Genomic DNA, 21,380 nt, shown 5'->3' with positions numbered 1-21,380 from the left:
ATGGTGTTGACACCAGAAGTAGGCTGTGGTTGCTATTTCACTACTTTCTGGTGCCCGAGAAGGATGGAGGCCTCTGCCGTTGCTGTATGCTTCACCTCACCCCTCTAAGGAGGAGACACACCCCGCTTGGGCTTCGAAAGAGTGCTCCCATCTAAGGACTTTTTAAAATATCTATTGATATGTGACTACTTAATTTGAAATCTGCCCCGTATTTTTGAAGCAATGACCTACTGGGTATTATATTCGAGGGAAGGGCTAAGATACAAAATAGAGTGCTCTGTACCTGTGTTACTGATGTTAAAATTAATGATCTGGTGAAGATGACTGGTGAGTGGCTAGGATGTTAGGCCAGACAGTGGCTATCGAAATTATTGTGCAGGCATTTACTACCGTATCTGATAGAGACTTCTAGCCGCAGATTCCTTACATTTTCTATTCCTTACCTTTGAATTTCCTGGCGTCAGCTTGTAATCAAGAATTTTTGGGCTGGGCAGTACCCTGTGCGTGCCGTCTAGTGGTGTTGTTTGAATCCATGTGCGTCATTCACCTCCCCATGGCGTAGTCAGTGTCGCTTGGGCCATCTGTGACGTCACAGTCGCATATAAAGGCACCAACATGGCGTGCGTACATCAGTTCTTTTCCTTCCCGTGCCGGTTAAGTGCATGTCTGGATTCGAGCTACCCTCTGCCTTTTTGGACATTTTTGTCGAGTCTTTTGAAGTCTGTGGAGGATGACATCAAGGAAGATGGGGTTCAAGCCGTGTAGCGCCTGCCATCTCGCCATGTCGGTGACGGACCCCATCAGGTATGTCTCTGGTGCCTCGACAGAGACCACGACTCGAAGTCGTGTTTCGACTGCCAGGCCATGGCCCTGAAAGCTTTGAGAGAGCGGTCTCCGAAGCTCATGCCCGGCAGTCCATTATGGTTTGCGCGACTCCTAGGAGGTCAGGGTCCCGATGGAGGAGGAAGTCCTGGGACTGCTCCAGGAGCCCTAAGTCCTCTTCTCATGGGAGGTCATCTGGGCACTCAGGGAAGAGGCACAAGAAGAAGTCCAAGCAGACTTCGACTTCACAACGCCTGTTGGCTGACAAGACATCTCAGTAACGTTGACGTTACAGGCACGGTTCCGCAGAACTGATGCCAGGACCGACTTCAAGCGCCCCCCCCTTTCCGGAAGCCAGAGCGACCCCTGCTCAGCTCAAAGAGTTTTACAATGCTGTGCACTTAGTATTTGAGCCGGCTGCCCTCGCTCGTGTGCCTTCGGGCCCCGTGGGGTTGGTAGGGCTTCCATTGGGTTCATTGGCAGCTCCGGCCTCAGTGCAGTTGGGGACTCCAGTATCCAATACCAGTTCAGGGGCTACACAGCGTGCATACAGTCGGCATCCTCCGAGGTCGCTGCTGATGTTGAAGCTCCCTGCTCCACGTTAGGCAGGTTAGAGTTAAAAAAAAAAAAAAAAAATGACCTAGCGTCATTTGCTGACACAAAACCATCCATACCACATGACTCCAGTCTTAGAAAAGACACCCCTGGGCATGGCCATTGCACCCAGTGCCCACTTCAGGGCCCTCAATGGCACTTAAAAAAAAAAAAAAAAAATACTTACCTGTACTTACCTGGGATGGAGGTAATGACGCAAAATCGGTGCAAAACAAGTATAAATATGCCCCCTAGTTTCCTCACCCAACACCCCACCCCAGAGAGCTTGGTAGTCCAGGTCTCCACTTCCCATGGTGTCTTCCCTTCTGCTCCCCCGGATAGGGGATCCAAGAGGCTGATTCAGCTTGGAAAGAATGTTTTCTTCCTCCAGCCTGGTATTGAGGTCCGTAAACACCTCATGCCTATTGGGCCATTTTTTCCATACTTTGTGGGATACGGTGGCACACGTGCTGCCCCAGGTCCTGGAGGGCGGTTGGGACACTATCACACAAGCTGTAAAAGATGGGAGAGATGCAGCCAAGTTTACGATACGGTGTGGTTTGGACACAACCAACTTGCTGGGTAGGGAGATTTCATTGACAGTGGCCTGTCGACGCAACACCTGGCTCCGTACGTCTGGCTTTTCGGGAGATGTCCAGGCAAACCTTATGGACATGCCCTTTGATGGTTTGCACCTATTTGGAGGAAAAGGCAGACTCTGTGCTTGAGCGGTTCAAGGACTCTAGTTATGGCCAGATCCTTGGGCCTCTCAGCACCTGCCCGCCTGCAGTCTGCCTTTCGCCCCTTTCGAGGCTTCAGAAGGGGTGTGGTACCATGCCACCCACAAGTCAGCGACTGTCCTCCATCATCTCAGCATCTAGTGCGAGGACGAGGTTGAGGTACCTTCAGACCCAGAGGGTCTAGCCAGAGGTCGGCCACCACCTAGCCCCCCTCTACCACAGCGCCCCGGTCCTCCTAGTATGATTCTGCAAGACCATGCTCGTCCATTTGGAGGAAGAATTCAATTTCATCTCCCTTACTAGCGGTCCATAACATCGGACAAATGGGCCTTGCAGATCATACATAGGGCTGTTCCCTCCCCTTTCAGTCTTTCCCTCCCTCCATGCCTCCATTAAAAGAACAGCTGATGGAGGATCATTTAATCGTGCTCTGTGAGGAAGTTTAGGCTCTCTTGGCCAAGGGAGCTATAGAAAGGGTCCCGATGTCAGCAGTAGGCAGAAGTTGTTATTCCCGCTATTTTCGGATTCCAAAAAAGAACAAGGATCTTCGCCCTATCTTGGATTTAAGGGCCGTCAGTCTGCCTCAAAAGGAGAAATTCTGGACACGGTGCAGTTTTGGGCTTATCCTCCTGAGCAGCGAGTCCAGGATATTCAGGTTCTGCTACCGATGTTTCGGCCTCTATCCTGGATTTTGGTGAGTCAGACTTTGAGGCTGTTGGGACTCATGACCGCCTGCATCCTGATAGTCAAACATGCCAGATGGCGTGTGATGGCTCTGCAGTGGGACCAGAAGTTCCATTGGGCACAGCATCAGGGGAATCTTACTGACATGGTTCAGATCTCGGAGGGATCTGCAAAAGACCTGCAGTGGTGGTTAGTGAACTACGATTGGGTCAGAGGCATACTCCTCTCCGTTCCCCAACCAGATATCACAGTAGTGAGAGATGCGTCACTTCTGGGATAGGGAGGCTATCTGGGAGGGTTGGAGATCAGAGGACTCTGGTCTCCAGCAGAATCAGGACTCCCTATCAACTTATTGGAGCTCTGGGCGATCCAACTGGCATTGAAAGCATTTCTTCCTATTGTGAAAGGGAACATAGTGCAGGTGTTCATGGACAACACCACCGCAATGTGGTACTGCAACAAGTAGGACGGTGTGGGGTCGTGGACCCTTTGTCAAGAGGCCCTGCGTCTCTGGACATGGCTGGAGCAGCAGGGCATAACCCTGGTGGTTCAACACCTGGCAGGTTCTCTGAACGCCAGGGTGGACAAACTCAGCCGTCGGAGCCTAGCGGATCACAAATGGTATCTCTGTCCAAAGGTGGCACAAGGTCTCTTTCAGCAGTGGGAAAAGCCTTGGTTAGATCTGTTCACCTCCGGAGAGAACACGCAATGTCAGCAGTATTGTGTGTTGGAGTTTCCAAGGCTGCAGTCGCTCAGCGATGCTTTTTGTCGCAAGTGGAATTCAGACCTCCTGTACGCCTTTCTGCCCATACCACTTTTGCCCAGAGTTCTCAAGAAGATCAAGGTCAACCGGGCCCAAGTATTCCTGGTGGCTTCGGATTGGGCAAGGAGAGTTCTGAGCTTCTGAAAATGAGCATCAATCCTCCAATCAGGTTGCCCCTTTGGGAGGATCTTCTGTCACAGCAGCAGGGGAAGGTTCTCCACTTGAACCTGCCAACTCTGCGTAAACATGCGTGGAGACTGAGTGGCGACAGTTGATGGCTCTTGACCTTCCTCCAGAAGTCTGTAAAGTTATTTTGGCAGCCAGGTGTCCCTCTACTAAAACGGTATACGCTTGCCGTTGGAATTGCTTTGTATGTTATTGTTCAGAAAGGTCTATTGATCCTCTTTCTGATATCCTTCTCTTTATTCTATCCCTTGCCCAACAAGGTTCTGCCTTGGGTACGCTCAAGGGCTCTCTCTGCCTTATCGGCATTTCTACGGCTACCTGATCAGCCTTCACTTTTCATGTCTCCCATTGTACATAGGTTCCTTAAAGGGCTTGTACATATGTTTCATCCTACACCCTCTGTTATTTCTCAATGGGATTTAAATGTGATCCTCACATTTCTGTGTGCTCCTTTTAAGTACTTAAACAACTGTCCCCTCCAGCTGCTCACCATCAAAACACTTTTGCAAGCTCTTTTATCCAAGCCACCGTATCTCACCATGTTCCCAGACAAGATGGTTCTCAGAAAACGTGCCTCTTTACTCCCAAAGGTGACCCCATTCTATCTAGGTCAGAATATCACACTGCCCACCTTCTTTGCTCCACCTCATCCCTCTATGGAAGAGGAGCGACTCCACCGGCTAGACCCAAAAAGAGCATTATAGTTCTACCTTGACCGCACAATAGTTCCGTGTGGATGACCAATTCTTTGTGGGATACGTGGGAGCAAATAAGGGTCGGCAGTGCAAAAGCAAACCATTTCATGCGGGGTCATTTCTGCTTTAAGATCTGCTACGCATTGGCCAAGAAGCAGCCTCCTTCGGGCTTATTCTACCAGGGACAAACTTGCTACCACTGCTATAGCTCGGGGCGTTCCAGTCCTGGATATTTGTCAGGCAGCAACATGAGCATCTTTGCACATGTTTGCAAAACATTACTAGACAATCAGGTACGGAGAGATGGATATTTTGTCCGTTGGGTCCTACAGGACCTTTTAGTGTAAGTAAAGGTATCCGCAGCCCACCGCCAGGAGGTTATGGCTTGGGTATCTATTCAAAGTTAAGGAATCTGCAGCTCGAAGTCTCTATCAGATGAACAAGTTACTTACCTTTGGTAATGCATTATCTGGTAGAGACTCTATCTAGTTGCAGATTCCTTACACCCACCCATGCCTCCCTGCTCTGATGATATGTCTAAAAGGGTTAGGGTTTATCCCTTTTAGGGCCCTAGTTTTGCACAGATGAACTGTTAGTTCTAACCATGACTCTGAACTTCTGGTGTGGAAGTTTGGGGGTAAAAGTACTGACGTACGCACAACGGGGTGGTGCCTTTATAGGCGACAGCGATGTCACAGACTGCTCCAACGACGTAGACGATGCTACGCGGAGCCAAACTCACCATCTGCCGGCACGCATAGGGTACTGCTCAGCAATAAATTCCAGATTCCAAGCTGATGCCAGGAAATTGACAGGTAAGGAATAGAAAATGTAAGGAATCTGCAGCTAGACAGTCTCTACCAGATAATGCATTACTGAAAGTAAGTAACTTGTTCTGCACTACTACTTTTGGCCTGCTTAAAGCTGCAGCAATTTAAAACCATTTGCATGTTAAACTATAGCCCAGAGCAGCTTACTAAATAGGCTAATATAAATGGACATGAACTACAGTCCCCATGTTATGGCTTTTGGGTTGCAGATATTGTCCACGATTGCCTTTGCCGCATGTCCACGTCTCCTAGTATTTTGTTGGGGGGAAGGGGTCACAAGTTGGCAAGCAGAAAACTTATCGACAGAGGTGGAACTCGAGTTCTTGAATATCATGCTCTGTATTCATTTACAAGCATCATGATTAATTAAATGCATGCATCATAGATATATCTACCATTGTTGCACAAATCTGCATTGTCAGAGTGGAAAAACTATATTGGCTTGTTTTTATGTCATATCTTTGAATTAGAATGTGCTGCTCTAAAAGGCAAAGGGAAAAGAGGGGTTAGCAAACTTTATAATACTTGGGATATTTTTTTTCTCTGTTATCATTATTTTTCTTTTGTATGCTTGATTATTTTGGTGTCATGTACTCGACCGACTTTGTTTCGAATTTGATATTTAATTGATGTAATTTAATCGGTGCGGAATGACTGGTTGTGGATTTATAAACCTGAGGACTGATTTCTTCTATATGATTAATATTATGCATTTGATCTACTTTGTTCCGACTTGATATGAATTTAATATGCACTTGTTGAAATTCAATGTGTGCAGAGTCTTGATTCGGATTTGTTTTTTCAAATGTGATTAGATCTCTATATTTATATCTGGATGTATTGAGAAGAGAGGAAGAGAGAGGGAGAGAGAGAGAGAGATTTTTTTTTGTTTTGGATAATTGCCATCTGGCTTGTCTAGTCTGCCACTTTTGTATCATAATATTAAAATCTCCTTAATGGAGTTTGGTTTAGCGCGTCTTCTCCGATATATCAATGTATTTCACCGACCTAGGTGCACTGATACTTTGCGTCCACCTCCACTTGTACCCAGAGGGCGATGCAACAGAACTCTATTTAGTTCATGTTGCGCTACCGTGATCTCCAAAATCCCCACACTGTAGCCGGGTTACTAGATCGCGTAAAACATCCTCCACAAATAAATACATCTCCCCTGGGCCCCTCCCCCAAGTCTGGTGTTACCCCCAAGCACTGCATCAATACAGGTGACACCCCCCGCCCACACACACACCCTGCCCACGCTGCACCCTCATCCCCGCGCCTGAGAGCCTTCCGTGTACTGCCCGCCCCCCTCTGTAGACCCTGCCTGATGGCGCACCGGGGGGACCATGGGTCTTCACTTATGCATGGAAAACTGCCCCCCAGGTTCTGAATAAGGTGGTGCGCTACACCCATAGTGGGGTGTAGTCCCACCCCCCACAGCACGACCCAGTGCCAATGAACATGTTGCACTTTCGATAGTGTACCCCGACCTAGTCCCTTCGGGCCTACTTGGTGCACCGTTGTCGCTCGACAACCCTCCCGTAGCCTTCTCCCAGTTTATCTGGTCGGCTCACATTTGGTGTTCTGGTGAGTCTCCTCTCTGCACCTACCCGGGGTCCCTTATTTCTCCCACGGCAGAAGAAACATGGATTTGGTCCTTCCTGTCTTCCTGATAGTGCCGTCTTCACACACTGCCTCCCTCCTTAGGGTCCTGGTACATGCGCCCTCTCGCTGCCCTCCCTTCTCTAGGGGGCATCAGTGCCCCCAGACACCAGGATGCCTGTTATCCCTCCCCTTCCTGGGGACCAGTTACAACCCCGCCCCCATGAACATCTGATCACTGCTCGTCTCAGTTCCAATTCCTGCTCCCCCTTCCCTTCTAAATACGCTGTCTGCCAGAGCACCTCAGTTCTTGCAGTCAGTACCCTCTGCAGTTCCAGTACTGGGACCTCGGGCGCAGCTCCATCAGTGCACCTCAGTTCACACAGCCTAAGCCCTCAGCCTTGCCAGTGCCAGGAACTCCACGCGCTGTCTGCCAGAGCACCTCAGTTCTTGCAGTCAGCACTCAGCTACTCCAGTAATGAGACCTTGGACGCAGCTCCATCAGTGCACCTCAGTTCACACACTCCAAGCCTTCAGCCGTGCCAGTGCCAGGAAGCGCATACACGCTGTCTGCCAGAGCAACTCAGTTCTTGCAGTAAGTACCCTCTGCTGCTCCAGTACTGGGACCTCGGACCCAGCTCCATCAGTGCACCTCAGTTCACACAATCCAAGCCCTCAGCTGTGCCAGTGCCAGGACCCCCACCCATGCTGTCTGCCAGAGCACCTCAGTTCTTAGTCAGTACTCTCTGCTGTTCCAGTACTGGGAACTTGGGCGCAGCTCCATCAGTGCACCTCAGATCTACCCTGTCAAGGTCACTTCCTTTCCTGTACTAGGACCCGTTCACATATAGTTCCATTACAGCAGCTCAATTCTAATATTAAGCCCCACTGCCAAGCCAATACTGGACCCAAAAGAGGAACACACAGCTCATCCAGTGCACATGAAGTCTAACAGACAATGCCACTGTTGATAGGAACCACCACAGTTCCGCCAGAATCCATTAATTCTAACATTCAGTGCACATTTCTTAAGCGCCCCAATATTGGTGCATTGGGGTTCACATACAACTCTGCTATGCACCTCCTGCTGTTCTGCAGTGCCCCCTGTTGTTCCACTCTGATTACTGGTTGAGGACGTGAGGGAGCCAATTAAATCTATTCTTAGCTGCCATCTTTATCTGGGAGGGTCTCTTTCGCCCATTTCACTCCTTTCTTTTACTCCCCCACTTTTCTCTTACCAGCATTTTAAAGCCATATGTTAAAAAGTGAAAACTGTTATTTCAACTGTTTATTTCTACACCTCTCCTCTCCTTATTTTTTTATTTATTTTTTTATTTCCCTTCTCCTCTTGCTACCTCCTCTTTCAAACGCACAAAAACTTGGTTATTTCATTCCTAGTTTTGTTCCTTTTTTTTTTCTTCATCAAGCCTTTATTCTTTCCCTATTTATTCCTCTCCCCTTCATTCTTTTTTTATTTGCTCTTTGCTTTGACTCAGTATGCGTTCTTTCACTTTTCTGTTTTAGATCTTTCTCCAGTGTTTTTCTTGTCTTTTTCTATCAATTCAGGTTTTACTATAAATCACTCTTTTTACTGTCTGTATGTGGAAGCCACAAGCTACTTGTCGGGACCTGAAGTGTCAAAGTGGTTTTCCCATTCTGTGTCTCTGGGAAATGGTGAATCGAAGTGCTTAAGTTAAATGCTGGAATTATATGAATGGAAAAGACGAAATTATGAGGCACACTTGACCAATTTATGTGGCAAGAAAAGTCCAGTTATGAATTTACAATGCCAATACCTCAAACTCAAGAAAATGCGAGACCTAATGCATTGCAAATGCTTGTTGTAACTTCATAACTATGCGATTCTTACACATTCCTCATTAAAAACTATTGACAACCAAGAAACTCATCTTCTTTTCACCTTGTATATGTAAATCGTCACTATTAAGTTTAACAGTCCTTGTACTGCGTATTCTTTGAAAGTTTAAGGTACGCACCTTTGAAACAGTGGGGTATTTGTGTTTTGCTCTCATGAATGACTTCACTTTTGTTTTCCCTCGCAGGTAGTTTTAACGTACTTTCCCTGAGCTGGCACAGAAACGGCAACTGTTTACTACTTATGAGTAAGGAGCATTTATGCTTGTGCTACTTAGAAGAGGAAGAAGACGAAGACAAGTCTCCAAAGCTGTAAAATGAACCTCCGTGAAGTATCATCTTTTGAGAAATGATGTGTTCTTCAGGGAGCATAAAACGGATCCAGATACTTTTGAAAGCAACGTGTATTCTCTGCATTGTGTTCACGAATAGACTAGATCGATTTCACAAATCTTAATACATATTTCGAAAAAGTTTTAACATCTTTTATTACGTTCAGTCACCGTTTCTGCTATGGTATGTGTTAGCAGTGTAACTGTATTTGCAGAGTTTCACGTGGATGTTTCATAACACTGGGTGGATTTTAATGTGATAGTTACGTCCCACTGAAAAAACTGTCGGTAATTGGGTTTTTCAATCCGCGTAAACGAGTGTATGATAACTGTATACACAAATGAGTCCGAGGTATTTTGCTCATCACGAATTACAGAGTACTACTCATGTTTTGTAAAATAATAACAAAATATTCAAAGGAACCAATAGAAAAAAATATTTTTTCACCAATAATAATGAATTTTTATATGTTTTGTCCTAGCCTAGGTTCTGTTTTCGGACAATCAGAGATGAAATTGCAAGTCTTTTGGCAACTTTTAAAACTAGTCGTAATGATCAGTAATCCAGTATAGTTGCATTTTTCAGCTGGAAATGTAAAATTGTAAGTTTTATGTTTCTATGCCATGTGAGAATGGTTAATACACAAGTTGCTTGCTTGGGTGACAAGAGCAGGGGTTTGAGAGGAATAAAGGTTTTACAATAGAGTGAAGTTTTAGGAGTACTCAAAATGCACTGTTCCTACAAACGGCATAGGGGCTTAACAGCAAATGCGTTTTAAATCCAGGATCGGATTACAAGGGTTATTCAAATTGTGTTCTACGATGTGAGTTTTAGAATATTTGCTGTCAGTTTTCTTTAAAGTTCTATTTTCGGAGGCAAATCAAAAATAATTGAAATGTAAACAGTTGCTGTTTATATGTTGCTGTGCAAGATAGTTCCTCACCTGTAAATATCGCTAGACTGTATAGAAGTAAATCTATTTAATTTGTATGAAAGACAATAAAACAGTTTGTGTATATTTTTTTTTTTTACTCTAAACCGTCTATCACCGTTCGAAACTATTTTGAATGGAATAATCCAATATGGCAGCTGTTCTTCTTGCCTGTTCCTCATTTCATATCAACTCTTTGGAATACTTCTGCAACCAAGTGGTAAGAACATAAACTGTTTGAAGCAAGGGAGCATTGATCGACTGACTGCCCACCCCTACACCCTCCTCCATTTTACTTCTGGCTTAAGGTCACGGCTTTTTTTCACATTATGTGAAAAACAGAAAATGCTTTAGGTTTAGAAAGAACTGCTGAGAGACTGGCTTTTGCTCTGCCCAAATGATGAAATATCTTGAGTACAGATTTTTTTTATTGGGCAAAAGTTGTGTGCTGCCAATGAAAAAGAGTGCTTGTATTGCAGTTTTTACCTTGCCGGTGTGGGGGGGAGGATTATTTTGACCAACCATTACTCAAGATATAGACTTGATCTCTTTATTCTAAAGAGTTGTAACAAAAGGCAGTAGGCCTGACTTATTGTAAAAAGCATATGTTTAAATCAGTCAGCCTTTAAGGGCGCAGTGTCATTGAGACAGAGCTTTTAGACAGGTATTTGGTTACAGGGAATCTCAAAGATTACCATAGGAGGCAAAGGCCTTTGGAAAAACATATGCAGCATTCAAAACGCATGATTTGGCTGTGGTGACAAGCCAACTAACAAGGCTACAGTCCCAGTTGCAGAAAATGTCAGACTACCAGGTCTAATCTGTTCATTATGAAGTTATAAGAAAGGTAGTAGGCCTGACCAATTTATTGTGGCTACAGTGTCTAAAGCCAATTTGTGTTTAAGGGTGGATTGTAATTTTCACAGTGTAGAAAATTGTAGTCTGTTACTTGGTTAAATTGACTATCACAAATTACTGTAGTTGACAAGGGTTCTGGTGTAGGTTACCCTAATGCCGCCGCCCCCCCGCTCTGAAAAACACTTGGAGATGAAGATGTGTGGTGCAGTAATCCTGGTTAGGCCATTTTGCAAGGGTTGCATATTTTGCTAAGTGTAGTTTTACATATAGTTGTAATTTTACACTAGGGTTCGTGATGGTTGCCAGTTTATATGCAATACAGGAGGCCCTATTTCGTTATGGAGGCAGGATGATCAAGGCTATAAGCCCAATTGTTTTAAGAAAAGTTGTGTCCGTTATCATAGGTCTGATCTGTTTGATACGACGAAAGCAGTAGGCCTGAATGGTTTATTGTTGAAATCCTGTGCTACAGCCTGTATGCCTTTATGGCTGGATTGTTATTTACACTATGTTGAAGGTTGTAGACTGGTATTGTGTTACATGTATTCTGATAGATTACTGTGAAAGGCAAGTTGTAGGGTGTTGGTGACCTCTCTAACAAAACTCTTGCAAAAGATATGCACTTCGAGAATCCTTGCTCGGCTTTAACAGTAGCTGTATATTGTTTTACATCTCTCATTTTGTATATATTTCTGTTTTTAAGACTGTATACTTGGGGGTTAACTTGTAAGAAAGCTAATGCTCCGTATAGTAAGCCTGCTTTAGTTATTGTGATTAGCCACTGGTAAAGATATAGGTCAGATTGGTTCATTAGGAACACTTCAGATGACCTGTGTCTTATTTCTTTATCATGAAAGATTACAATAAAGGTGCTAGGCTTAACTCGTTATGAAAATCATGTTACCGCTGCCAGGCCTTTAAACGATGGATTGATCTTATGTTAATGCCAGTAGACAGGTGCTTTGTTACATAGAAGAACACTGTTCTGATGGATACAACTACCTGTGGATTCCTCACTCATTGAATTTTCCCCCTGCGCCAGCTTTCGACTGAAATTTTCTTCCTAGCTTCTGCACGTCGACGAGGACGTCACAATTGCCCACGCGACGCCGTCTGACGTCACACAGGCAATAAGAGGTCCTCGCCGACGTCAGTTCCCTTTTTTCCGTGCCATCAAACGACTGTTATTCTTCGAGGGAGCTACTGTTTCTACTCTGCCTAGTTACAGTTACTGTTTCTTTCTTCAAGATGTCTCAACGAAAGTCGGGATTTAAGCCCTGCAGGGAGTGCAGAGGCAAGATGTCGGTGACAGACCCACATGTAGACTGCTTGTGGTGTTTCAGCTCTGACCACGACATGGAGAAATGTGACTCCTGTCAATGTATGAACCCAAAAGCGTTGAAGGAGCGCGAGGCGAAGCTCTTTTTGGTGAAATCCAAAAACAAGGAGAAGCGGCATCGGCGCAGATCATCATCGCCTAAGTCTCATCGGCATCACTGTGACTCCCGGCGCCGTCGTGAATCTCGGCGCCGGTCGAGTAGGGAGCGGTCACGCTCGAGGTCGCCTTCAGTTCGGCGCCGAAAGACATGGGAGGTTAGTCCCACCATCACTCCTCAGCTGCCGACGCCTCCCGCATCACCGACTTCGCCGACGATTCCACCATCTGTTTTCGAAGTTCCTCAACATCAGAAGTTCTCACCTGCTTCTCAGATGCCGGGGCCGGCGCCATTGTCACCTCAAGCTCAGGCTCCGCAGTATCCGGCTTTCCCGGCTCCAGGTGCTGACAGTTCTGCATTTCTAAATGCGATGTTTGCCATTTTCCAACAAATGGCTTCAGGTGGTGGACCGGCTGGTCCCTCGGGGACATTGGCCTTTAATATGGGTGCTCCGGCTCCTTTACGTCCCGCACCTTTCATGCCCTTCCTTCCTTTGGGAGGTGCTGGTTCCCTTGGCGTCGACTTCACAGCCTGCGACGCCGAGTAGATCTGCTGTTCCGGCGCCAGAGAGTTCTTCTGTTCATCCTTTGCCTCGGTCGCGCCGAAGACCACGGCGCCAATAGATCCGGCATCCGATTGATCGGAGGATCGGCATCATGCGTCGGCTGACGCCCTGTCGACGCCGAGGATTGAAGCCAGACTTCATTCAAGGAGGCTAGCTATTCGCCTACTTGAGGAGCAAGAGTATTGAAAGCAGGCCCTGGAGGGGGGGGGAGATTGAAGAACCTCTGGGAGATCTCCAGGGTTTGGATACAGCAAGTGGTATAGACACCTCTCCAGAGTGGGACTTAACATCTCCTGGAGAATATACTGAGAAGGCTGCTTCTTTCCACTCTGTTATAAGAAAAGCAGCTGACTTTTTGGACCTTCCTTTGCCAGTGTCTGAATCAAAGCCCAACTTATTGACGGAGGTGTTACGTCCTGCTTCAACAGTTGCAGAGCCACTTCTGCCATTTAATGATGCTCTTCTGGACCCAATTTTAGAGATCTGGAAAAAGCCAGTGTCATCTTCAGATGTATCGTGTGGCTCCTGTGGATCCAGGCTTTTTGTCGAGGCACCCGACTCCAGAGAGCCTGGTTGTACAGGCTTCATGTTCATCTCGCACTGCCCCAGGCTCTTTTCCGGGTGTGCCTTCGGACAGGGACTCTAAAAAGATGGACCAGTCTTCCAAGAAAGCGTTTTCATCTTGCAGTATGGCTCTCAAGTCCACCAATGCCACATGCATTTTGGGCAGGTTCATCTACGCCCTTTTGGAAGAGATCAAGTCGAGCCTTGTTTCTGATGCTCAGGCTGCGGTGACCCAAGGAATCCAGTCAGGGCTGGACACGACTGATTCTGTGGCCAGGGCTATGGGCACTGCTGTTGCTACAAGGAGACAGGCCTTGCTTTGTTCTTCTGTATTTTCATCCGATGTTCAGTCAGCCCTGCTGGATATTCCTTTTGATGGGGATAAACTTTTTGGATCAAGGCGGACTCAGCCCTTGAAAGATTTAAGGAGAAATCATTAGGCTTGCAAGCCTCCTCTTCTGCTTCTTCTAGGCTGTTCAGAAGATTTAGGGGGTTTGGTCGTGGCTCCTCCTCCTTTCGGGGCAGATTTCAGCAGCAGGCCGCCGCTGCCCTCCCCTATAGGTCATACAGGGGGAGGGGTAGGGTCCGAAACAGAGGAGCCGCCCAGCAGCACTCTGCCTCTTCCTCTGGAGGGGTGCAGCATGGGAAGCAGCCTTAGTCATCCACCAATTCCTTTGCATACCACTCCTGTAGGGGGGAGGTTAATGAACTTTCTCCACATGTGGGAGGCAATAACATCGGACTCCTGGGTCACCAGTATTGTGGGGAAAGGCTATGCCCTTCCCTTTCGGGAGTTTCCACCCCCCATCCCACCCCGTCCATCCTTCTGTTCAGAAGAGCATCTCCTGTTACTAGAACAGGAGGTTCTAGTCCTCCTTTCAAGGGTGCAGTGGAGTTGGTTCCAGAGCAGGAAAGGGGTCAGGGTTGTTATTCAAGATACTTCCTGATCCCCAAGAAGGATGGTCGGTTGAGACCAATCCTGGACCGGAGGATTTTGAATTGGTTCCTCAAACAGGAAAAGTTCAAGATGCTGACCCTAGCTCAGGTGCTTTTGGCGTTGAACGAAGGAGAGTGGATGGTGTCTGTCGACTTGCAGGATGCTTACTTTCATATCCCGATACTCAAGTCGCACAGGAAGCATCTCTGGTTTGTGGTGGGATCGCAGCACTATCAGTTTGCGGTCCTTCCGTTTGGTCTTACTTCAGCACCTCGAGTCTTCACAAAGGTGATGGCGGTGGTTGCAGCAGAGCTCAGAAGGAAGGGGATAGCAGTATTTCCTTACCTAGACGATTGGTTGATCAAAGCCAAGTCTCCGGAGCTCGTGATGCGTCACCTGCAGTCGACAACCCAGTTGTTGTTCGATCTGGGTTTTTCGGTGAACGTGCCCAAATCTCACCTAGAGCCCTCTCAGCGCCTCCTGTTCATAGGGGCAGTACTGGACACAACATTGAATCGTGCCTTTCCTCCGCCTCAGCAGATTCAGGACATTCAGGCGTTGGTTCCAATGTTTCAAAGTGGAGCGGTCATTCCAGTCCTCAAGGTCCTTAGTCTGCTCGGTCTGTTCGCTTCTTGCATTCTGTTGGTCACTCATGCTTGCTGGCACATGAGGGCTCTTCAGTGGTGCCTCCGAAAGCAGTGGTCTCAGCACAAAGGAGATCGCGAGGGATCGGTAAAGATCTCCAGAGACGCTGCAGTGGATCTAAGATGGTGGGTTGCGGACGGCAATCTTTCCCAAGGAAGGCCGTTCTCGCTGCCTCCCCCAGTGACCACAGTGATAACGGATGCTTCCACTCTAGGGTGGGGAGGTCATCTGGGGGACCTGGAGGTCAAAGGTCATTGGTCTCCAGTGGAACAGATGTTTCACATAATTCTGTTGGAATTGCGGGCGATACGCCTGGCTCTCAAGGCCTTCCTCCCTTCCCTTCGCGGTCAGTCGGTTCAGGTCCTGACGGACAACACTCCAGCGATGTGGTATATAAACAAGCAGGGAGGAGTAGGGTTGTACCTTCTCTGCAGAGAAGCTCTGCGGCTATGGTCCTGGGCAAGGAACCATCGGATTTGCTTCGTAGCGAACCATCTGGCCGGAGTCTTCAACGTGCGTGCGGACAGTCTCAGTCGGCACTTCTCGACCGATCACGAGTGGCGTCTTCATCCAGATCTAGTCCAGCAAATCTTCCAGATGTGGGGAATCCCTCGGGTAGATCTTTTTGCCACTCGGGAGAACACGCACTGCCCGTTGTTCTGCAGCCTCCAGTATCCGGTGCAAGGAATGTTGGGGGACGCGTTTCAGATGTCCTGGTGCGACCAGTTGCTTTACGCGTTTCCCCCCCATACCTTTGATTCCTTGGGTTCTGAGGAAAAGTTGCCAAGACCGGGCCCAAGTCATCTTAATAGCTCCGGATTGGCCAAGGAGGGTATGGTATTCAGATCTTCTCCAACTCTCTCTGTGCCCCCCGCTCCGTCTCCCTCACAGGGCAGACCTCCTCTCGCAATCGCAGGGGCAGGTTTTACACCCCCACCTCCAGAGCCTGCACCTCTGTGCCTGGAGATTGAACGAGGCAACCTGAGTTCCTTTTCTCTCCCACCTGAGGTAGTGGATGTTATTTTATCGGCCAGGCGACACTCCACTAAATCTATCTACGCTAGCAGGTGGGCTAAATTTGTGAGTTGGTGTGGGGAGAAACAAATTGATCCCTTACGTGCCCACTTATCGGATATCTTGTCTTTTGCGTTGTCCCTGGCACAGAGGGGTTGTGCAGTTGCTACAGTTAAGGGCTATTTGTCGGCTTTGTCAGCCTTTCTGTGTCTGCCTGACCGGCCTTCGTTATTTAAATCTCCTTTAGTATTGAGGTTTTTAAAAGGCCTCACTAATAGATATCCTCCCACTCCTTTCATTATGCCTCAGTGGGATTTGAACCTAGTCTTAACGTTTCTTATGGGCTCACCGTTTGAGCCGATGCATTCTTGCCCCATAAGGTTATTGGTTTTAAAGACTGTTTTCCTTGTTGCGATTACTTCTGCTAGAAGAGTGAGTGAGCTGCAGGCTCTTTCTGTTAAGCCCCCGTATACATCCTTCTATGGGGATAAGGTGGTGTTGAGGACCAAGGTTGCTTTCTTGCCGAAGGTTGTTTCACCCTTCCATATAGGTCAGTCTATTACTCTCTCCTCTTTTTATCCTCCACCTCATCCTTCGAAAGAGGAAGAAAGACTGTATCGTTTGGACCCGAGAAGAGCGCTGAACTTCTTCGTGGACAGAACGAAGGAATTTAGATTGGAGGATCAACTCTTCATCGGGTACGTGGGAAAGAGGAGAGGAAGGGCAGTCCACAAGAGAACGCTCTCCAGGTGGGTCATTCTTTGCATTAAGCTGTGTTATTCTCTGGCAAAGAAAGAACCCCCTGATGGAATAAGCTCAATCCACCAGAGCTAAGTCGGCCTCTTCGGCCTTGGCTAGGGGTGTTCCTGTGGTTGACATCTGCAAGGCCGCAACTTTGTCATCCCTCCACACTTTTGCAAAACATTATTGCTTGGATTCGGAGGTTAGGAGGGATGGCCATTTTGCATGGTTGGTGCTGCAGGATTTCTTGGTTTGACCATTCAGGCACCCTCCACCAAGTGCGGTACTGCTTTGGGACTCTATTCAATGAGTGAGGAATCCACAGGTAGTTGTATCCATCAGAAGAACGAGTTACTTACCTTCGGTAACGCCTTTTCTGGTGGATACACTAGCTACCTGTGGATGCCTCACGGTCCCACCCGCCTCCCCGTTGCCTGTCTGGTCTTACCAAGTTATCCTTGGGTGAGCTCCTGTTGGTATTATATTATTTTCATATGTATATGTGTATATATTTATGTATATATGTACATATATTAGAAGAAAAAAAAAGAATTTGTGAAGATGCTATACATAGTCTATATGTATATATTTTTGCGTATTTATATATTTGTGCTGATGTTTTATCTATTTGATTTAATTAAATATTGTTTAAGTATTTGTTTCAATTGTATATATATTTTGCTGGTGTTTGCCTGTTTGTCTCAGAGGCACGTAAAAAATGTTGTTACGGACGTCGGCGAGGACCTCTTATTGCCTGTATGACGTTAGGCGGCGTTGCGTGCGCAACTGTGACGTCCTCGTCGACGTGCAGAAGCTAGGAAGAACATTTCTGTCGAAAGCTGGCGCAGGGGGAAAAGTCAATGAGTGAGGAATCCACAGGTAGCTAGTGTATCCACCAGAAAAGACGTTACCGAAGGTAAGTAACTCGTTCTTTGCGGTGGTAAGTACCAATTTTGGTGTTGGTTACATCTTTTGACAAATGCTGCAGGTAGATGTGCACTGTGATATCCCTTGTTAGATCTTCATAGAAAGGACTGTAATGTAGACGTGCGCCAGCCCATGTAAAAAAAAAAAAAAAGGAAAAAAATGAAAAACAAAACTCTCCAACGCAAAGGGTTATTGTGTCAGCCCTCTTCTGTCTGCTCAAGTGATATTCATATTCCTCTTCTCCCCATGGCAGCAGACTGTGTGGGTCATTGAGTTGAGTAACAAGATTGTTAGAACCAAATTCCGAGATTGCTACCGATCTAGAAATCGAACTAAGGGGCATATTTATACTCTGTCTGCGCTGAATGTGCATAAAAAATTCTACGCACATTCAGCGCAAACCTTGCCCCATATTTATACTATGAAGCCCGACCCCGCGAAAGTCAAAATCCCTCCGTGTGCGTCATTTTCTGGATGCGGGAAATCGGCTTGCGTTGATGACATGCAAAGTCGGCGTTCCCATCGAAAAAATGACTTTAAGGCCTGTGTGCCTTATTTATACTCCCACTTCATTTTGATGCACAGGAGGGGACGGGCCTTAAAAAAACGGCACACAGCCTGATGTGCGCCGTTTTTTTTAATGCCTGGGTGAGGGCAGGCGTTAAGGGACATTTGGACCCACTTTCATGGTCTCTGACCATGGAAGCAGTCCAGAGGTGCCCTTCCCTGCCCCCAGGGTCGCCCCCTGCCACCCTCGCAAACCCCTGGAGGACACCCATGGATAGGGTGGACCCATCCCAGGTAAGTTGGGGTAAATATATAAATATTTTTTTTTAAGTGGCATAGAGGGGCCTAACTTGGGCCCCCCCTACATGCCACTGTGCACAATGACCATACCCAGGGGACAGAAGTCCCATGGGCATGGCCATTGGGCAAGGGGGCATGACTCCTGTCTTTGCTAAGACAGGAGTCATTTCAATGGGGGTTGTGTGTCAAAAAATGGCACAAGTCCAGTTTGAGCTATGATTGTTGACTCAAACCTGGCGTGCACCATTTTTTGATGCACAATCCCCATTTTTCCCTACGCCAGCGCTGCCTGGTTTGAGTCATTTTTTTTTTTTTTTTTTTACTCTGACCAGCCCGCAGCGCGGGGTAGCGTCAATCCTTAAATAAGGCACCCGCCTGGCGCATAGGAATGGCATTAGCCGTTGGTAAACAAATTTGATGCAAACCAGCGCCGGCTTGCGTCAAAAAGTATAAATATGGGCCTAAATGTTGGTACCAACTGTGGCTGCTGAAGGACCACAATGACTAAATCCAGAACATAGAAAGATAACTACACAGACATACCCCAGAACCCTACCGCAAGGATTACATACTTATATATTAAAACAGTGAGCCTACAGTGCACTGTATTTTGTCTTTGCATTCATCCGAACCAGTCTTTAAAACCTGGTTGTTTATTTGTTGTTGAACAAAAAGTCTTATGAGGCTGGGGCAGGACTCAGAAAAACATAACTTTTAGGTACAGTACAGGATATCTGCTCACCTTAAAATGGGTTAGACTATTTTTGGCATTAGCTCAGTGCCCTTGTGAATAAAGGCCTTATGCCTTCTATACCCTCCTGAAAATGAGCGGGCCTCAGTTCTGGGCTTATGTTCAGCTTTTATTTCTCTAGTTTGTCCTTTGTTGGCTCTCTTTCAATCGTTGGCTTGTTCTTTATTACATTTGCTGTGTGCTGCATCCTGTACAGGCACTATTTCTAAACTGGATGGCCATCTTAGAACGTATTTCCATAGTGGTTTATTGTTTTACCATCCAAAGATTTCCACCGCATTTAGAAGCATGATGTTTGCTACCTTGAACATTTCAACAGTAATAAGTTATAGAATTTTATGATGCCCACCCACTGTGAGGTTTATGTTGTGGCCGTCTTGCAGTGCTGTTGTATCACTGATAATACTGCTTCAAGATGGACAACATTTTGTTTCTAAAGGTAGTAGTTATGATGGAACTTTAAAACAATACAGTACCATTACAAGATGGCCACGCACTACTACATTTCATTTGGTTTTATATTACAAGCATATAACCAGGTTTAAGTTGTGGTATGTTTTTTTGTTTTTTATTTATCTTCCATACCCTTGATGAGTTTCTGTGTCAGTTTTTGATCGCGGGTGTGTCAGATGGTAAATGCTAGAATGAGTCGATGGATGGATATAGGATTGTAAAGGTGTGTAACAGAAGACATGTATGATGTCTTGTTGAGTGCCTAAACTTATCTTTGACTGACTAGGCACCTTCCGTCAGACCTATTGGTATTAACAATGCTGCTATGTATACTTTTTCTTTTTTTTTTTTGCCCATTCCATGTTTTTCTGTAACTTGTGCGGTTATTATTTTTTCACCATGCAACCCATGGCAATTCTTTATTTGCCTTTTGTTTTTGATTCAATGTATTTGTGTTAATGTGTGTTGCAAATTACTAGGTTTAATGGTTGTGAATTGAAAGCAGTCCTTACTACCGTTTCAGATATATTACTCTGAAGATCTCATATGGTTTTTAGCCTACTTGCAGGAAGATTTCGGGGCATATTTATACTCTGTTTGCGCCGGATCTGCGTGATTTTTTTTTCAGTGCAAATTCGGCGCAAACTTAACTCCATATTTATACTTTGGCGCTAGACTCATCTAGGGCCAAAGTTATGGAGTGTGTGTTATTTTTTTGTACGTAAAAACCTACCTTGCGCTAATGACATGCAAGGTAGGCGTTCCCGTACAAAAAATGACTAAGGCATGTGCGCCGGCGTCAAAAACATGGCGCCAAACCGGATTTGCGCCGTTCAACGCCTGGGTCAGGGCAGGTGTTTGGGGACCTGTGGGCTCATTTCCATGGTGGGAGACCATGGAAGCAGTCCACATGTGCCCTTCCCTGCACCCAAAGAAACTCCCTGCCACCCTCGCCCACCACTGGAGGACATCCATGGAGTGGGGGGTGTCACAGCTACAGTGAGTACAGCTAAGTGAAGGTAAGTATTTTTTTAAGTGGCATGGGGGGTGGTGGGGGGGGGGGGGAGGGCTAACTTGGGCCCCCTACATGCCACTGTGCCCAATGGCCAGGGGGGCAGGACTCCTGTCTTTGCTAAGACTAGAGTCATTTCCATGGGGGTTGTGTGTCAAAAAAATTGCGCTAGTCAGGTTAGAGACAATAGTTTTGACTAACCATTCTTTGGCACACAACCCCCAGTCTTCCTTTCGACTCCGCTGCCCGGTTACTGTCCGTTATTTTTACGCTAACCAGGCCGCAGCGCCGGCTACCGTCATTCCATAAATAAGGCGCCCGGCTGGTGCGTTGGACTGGCGGTAGCCAGCTTTAAACTTGACGACACAAATCTGCACTAGAGTATAAATATGGGCATTCATTTGCAGCTTTGGCGATACGCCATTGGAAAGAGTCAAAAGGACACAGCTGAAGTTGAGGGAGCATTTTCCAGGGACACTACCTAGTACGCACAGAGACTGCCGTAAACTAGAATTAAAATTCTATCTGTCATGCATTGAATCTTTAGTCCAGTCTCTATACCCCCCCCAAAAAAAAAAAAAACGTTGGCAATGCCAACAGGCCTAATATTTTAGT

General features: G+C 46.6%; 1 protein-coding gene across 3 annotated transcripts in view; it reads left to right on the top strand.

Moving 5' to 3' along the window:
- The window catches only part of WRAP73 (WD repeat containing, antisense to TP73), a 341,996-nt gene extending 331,856 nt beyond the window's left edge, over positions 1-10,140 (top strand). For all 3 annotated transcript variants that reach the window (XM_069239949.1, XM_069239947.1, XM_069239946.1), the window contains one exon: positions 8,980-10,140. In XM_069239949.1, the coding sequence (XP_069096050.1) occupies positions 8,980-9,107 (128 nt within the window). In that variant the 3' untranslated portion in view covers positions 9,108-10,140. The remainder of the gene's footprint in view (positions 1-8,979) is intronic.
- The last annotated feature ends 11,240 nt before the right edge of the window (positions 10,141-21,380 follow it).

This window comes from Pleurodeles waltl, chromosome 6 (assembly GCF_031143425.1).
Source record: "Pleurodeles waltl isolate 20211129_DDA chromosome 6, aPleWal1.hap1.20221129, whole genome shotgun sequence".
Classification (NCBI taxonomy): domain Eukaryota; kingdom Metazoa; phylum Chordata; class Amphibia; order Caudata; family Salamandridae; genus Pleurodeles; species Pleurodeles waltl.
The sequence above is the reverse complement of the archived record's forward strand: the minus strand, read 5'-3'. Positions and strand labels throughout refer to the sequence as shown.